General features: G+C 38.0%; 1 protein-coding gene across 1 annotated transcript; it reads left to right on the top strand.

The window, feature by feature from the left end:
* Nucleotides 1–315: 315 nt before the first annotated feature.
* On the top strand, nucleotides 316–3,259 carry LOC131079510 (receptor-like protein EIX2). Its single transcript, XM_059210647.1, has 3 exons — nucleotides 316–1,545; nucleotides 1,638–2,163; nucleotides 2,313–3,259. Exons 1-3 carry the CDS (start codon nucleotides 316–318, stop codon nucleotides 3,257–3,259), a joined length of 2,703 nt encoding a protein of 900 aa, XP_059066630.1.
* The last annotated feature ends 977 nt before the right edge of the window (nucleotides 3,260–4,236 follow it).

The following is a 4,236-nucleotide window of genomic DNA, read 5'->3' as shown; positions in this document are numbered from 1 at the left end:
GTATCATAGCCTTTCGAATGATGTTGATATAATATTTTAAAAAAAAAACTTTAATCCTCTACTAATTAAGGTGACTCAAACATCCCTCTTTTATCTCAACACGCGAAAAGAAACGATTATTCAATACCATCAAAATAATACAAGTTTAAACCAATACAATAGCGAGAAATATAGAACCGTATGTATCGAACTCTTCTAATTAAAGCCTTAGAAATTCTTACATTGAGGGCGCTAGGAGAGTTTATTAATTTATTTATATATATATAGTAAAGAGCGGAAGTTGGGCAATATGAACTTGAGCCTTTGCCTACAACCATGTCTCCCATTTCGTTTTACATTGCTTTAAGCTCTGTCTTGGGTATTGCTATGATCACTGATATCAGTGGATGTAAAGATGATGAAAGAAGTTATCTGCTCGATTTCAAAGGGGGCCTAAACGACTCCTATGCTCGATTAAGCTCATGGCGAGGATACAACTGTTGCCAGTGGCAGGGAATTCTTTGTGGCTACCAAACAAATCATGTCATTCAACTTGACCTCAAAAACCCTTATCGTAAGGGAAATGATTTGGATGGTTACAAGGTCGACCGTCCGTTGAGTGGGGAGATTCATCCGTCTCTGTTTAATTTGCAGCATCTACGCCACTTGGATTTGAGTTGGAATGACTTCGAGGGCATTGCTATACCTCATCAGTTGGGAAGCCTCAAGAAGCTTACATTTCTTAGCTTGGCTTATGCTGGATTTGAGGGTGAGATCCCTCTAGAATTCGGAAATTTGTCAGCCTTACAGTATCTTGATCTGTCAGACTATTATTCCTCCAAATTCAGACTCAAGAGTTCAAGATTTGGTGAATGGGTAAGAAGTCTGAGAAATTTGGAGTACCTGGCGATGAGGAATCTGAACCTTGAAAAAGCATCTCACAACTGGGGCGACTCCCTGTCAAGTCTCTCTAATCTTAGCCAGATTTACTTGTCTCATTGTAGTCTTTCAGGAAGCATTCCTTCACTTCTAAATCTCATCCGTTTATCTCACCTCCATCTTATCGATAACTCATTCCCATTCACGCTACCAGCTTGGTTCAAGAATGTTTCGTCCTTGGTGTCACTTGACCTCAGTTCTTGTGATCTCAGTGGTTCTATCCCTTCCGATTTCCTTCACGGCTCTTCAAGTTTGAGAAAACTTAGCCTGGCTGTTAACAATCTACAGGGAGAAATTCCTCCTTCCATTGCAAACTTTTCAAAACTTCAGACCCTAGATGTTGTCGACAATCAGTTAACAGGGGTTATACCCCCATTTGGATATCTAATGGAGCCACTGTCTAGTCTTTCGAAGATTGATCTTTCATTTAACCAGTTGAAGGGTGGAGTGCCATACTGTCTTGGTAGGATTTCCTCCCTCCGGTATCTGGTTCTAGAGTACAACCAGCTAAATGGTGATATCCCGACTTCTTTGGGTCAGCTTTCTCTATTACGCCGCCTTGTCTTAAATAATAATCAGTTGTCTGGAGCAATACCAGATTCATTTTCAGAGCTTGTTGGATTGGAAGTGCTGTCACTTTCTTCCAACAATTTAACGGGTGGTGTTTCTATTTCTATGTTCCAAAATTTGACTCAACTTCTCATACTTCTGTTATCTAGAATCAGCTGACCATTAACATTTCTTCAAGTTGGGTTCCACAGTTTTCTCATCTGGGATACCTGGGACTGAGCTCATGTAATATTGAAGGCAATTTTCCAGCATTTCTCTCTACTCAGTATTCACTAAGAGACTTAGACCTGTCAGATAACAGAATTAGCGGTGGTGTTCCCGCTTGGCTACGGGACCTTACCTATCTTCAGAAGCTCAATCTTTCAAATAACCAACTAGAAGACTGTCTGCCCCAACTCAATTACAAAGTGTTTATCTTTTTGGACTTGCATAATAATAGCTTTCATGGCTCTATTTCAGGTCTTTCTTTCGGAGGAATCATACTGGATTTGTCACATAACAAGTTTAATGGCTCAATTCCTGGTACAATTCATCCATTGTTCACTATGTCCCTGTCAGCAAATAATCTGAGTGGACGTATGCCGCATTCAATATGTAAAGCTGGAAATGAAATAACGATTTTGGATTTATCAGACAACAGATTAAGGGATGTGATTTCTGCGGATCTGGGGAAATGTTCATCTTTAATAATTTTAAATTTGGCTAGAAATAATTTGCAAGGTGGCATTCCAGAGGAGGTAGGAAACCTAGTCAACTTCAGACGTTAAACCTCAATGGAAACAATTTGCAAGGTGTAATTCCTGCATCTATTGCAAATTGTACAGATATTCGAGTATTTGACATAGGAAATAACAGGTTTCGAGGGAGCATCCCAGTTTGGATTGGAAAGATGAGAAAATTACACATCCTCAGCTTGACAAATAGTCAGTTTGAAGGTAGTATTCCGCCCCAGTTGTTTGAGCTACATAATCTTCAGGTCTTAGATTTATCGCATAACAATATATCACGAACTATCCCTAGAGGTTTAGAAATGCTACATGCTATGGTAAATCAATCACAGAGTTTTGAAATGCAAAGTTATGAGCACACAGTGGGTATCAGGATTAATGCAAACCCATACATCTATGCATTAGTAGATTTTCTTGGTCAAATAACGCTGTGGATTAAAGGAACGGCACGTCCATATCCAAAAATCTGGAGATCATTCAAAGTCATGGACCTGTCACATAACAAGCTCTGGGGCAGCATTCCTCACAAAATAGGACTTCTCCGGGGCCTAGTTGCTCTCAACATTTCCAACAATACTATGAGTGGCTCAATTCCGGAATCTTTGGGTCAGATGGTTAATCTGCAGTCTCAGGATCTTTCAGAAAACATGCTGTCAGGGAAGATTCCGCCAGAACTTGTCAGTCTCACGTTCCTTTCTGTCTTGAATCTTTCAGACAACATGCTTTCTGGGTTAATACCGCAGGGAAATCAGTTTTCAACCTTTGAAGCCTCTTCATTTCTAGGGAACCCCAACCTCAGAGGACCCCCCCTTGAAAATATAACACAGAGCTCTGGTTTTGGAGAAAGAGGTAGCCAGGTAGAGTCGAACAGTACAGTAGTTGCAGATCCAGATAAAATGGATCGATGGTGGGCAGTTGCAGTAGGATTATGTTACGGGGTGGGATTTGCTTCTGTGATTGCTTTGTTGTGTTTTCACATAGAATGGAGGTACAGATGCTTCATTTTGCTGGATGGTGTTGTGGCTTATCTTTGTGAACGTTAAAAATATTTACCTGCTTGCTACCTTTGTGGTCTGCTATATCCGGTAAGTTTGTTGCTTATATGCAGCAAGTTTGTTGCTGAGTTTAACCTGCTTGCTACCTATGTGGTCTGCTATATCTGGTCTGCTATATCCAGTAAGTTTGTAGTTTATATGCTTTAAGTTTGTTGATGATTTTATAATGCTCGGCTGTAATGTGTCGAGAGTTGAGCATCTCTATACTAAGGTCTTTCTGTGCTTGAAATAATAAATAATGCTGTTTATAATAAGATTATTGCAAAGGTTGTATTTATCACAAGATGCAAAGATATTATTATAGCAAAGGTTGTATTTATTACAAGATGCAAAGATATTTGATAATTGTACTTGGAAATGAAGTCTGCAAAATAATATATATCTTAATTTCATCCGCAGTCTATGAGTTCATTTATTTCCCGTTTTACTGGCTTATAATACATGCTTATTTATCTCTTGAACGCTGGCTGCCTGGTCAATTGGTGAGCACCACTGACTATTCCAAAAAATTGTTGGCACTTGTGGCATACTATTTTTTATTTTCTAAAACTAGAAATGTATATAGTTGTTAACCTTCCTTTCCGTTGGATTATGTTTGGACTCCTCCAAATTCTAATTCTAAGATCAATGATTTAGAAGTTGGGTTGTTGTCTCCATCCTAGTCTAGCTATCCACTTTTTTTAATTGAATCAGAAACAGCCCGTTTTATGAAAATAATTAATTAAATTTTTTTTTTCATTTTATTAAGTTTAGAGTGTGAATTGTTTTTAGGTTGAAGTTGTGCATTTATAGATTTTATCTATTTATGTTTTAGAAAACTTTCTAAAACATATCAAAAATTAGAGGATTATGTTGTAGTTTCATTTGTCGCAATTTTCTATTATTTTTTTCTTTTTTTTGTTACATAATGTGGTGGATGATCTATTCTCTTAGTTTTCTTAAAGACAATTTGATAAATGGTAGGT

This window comes from Cryptomeria japonica, chromosome 8, assembly GCF_030272615.1.
Source record: "Cryptomeria japonica chromosome 8, Sugi_1.0, whole genome shotgun sequence".
Taxonomy (NCBI): Eukaryota; Viridiplantae; Streptophyta; class Pinopsida; order Cupressales; family Cupressaceae; genus Cryptomeria; species Cryptomeria japonica.
This window is presented reverse-complemented; position numbering and strand designations above follow the sequence as displayed.

What these genes read in the sequence shown, in the direction of transcription:
- LOC131079510 (XM_059210647.1), top strand. Translation starts at nt 316, where the DNA reads ATGTCTCCCATTTCGTTTTACATTGCTTTAAGCTCTGTCTTGGGTATT. An exon ending in CAGAGCTTGTTGGATTGGAA is followed by an intron (nt 1,546 to 1,637) that starts GTGCTGTCACTT and finishes TCTGTTATCTAG; the next exon opens with AATCAGCTGACCATTAACAT. An exon ending in TTCTGCGGATCTGGGGAAAT is followed by an intron (nt 2,164 to 2,312) that starts GTTCATCTTTAA and finishes CAAATTGTACAG; the next exon opens with ATATTCGAGTATTTGACATA.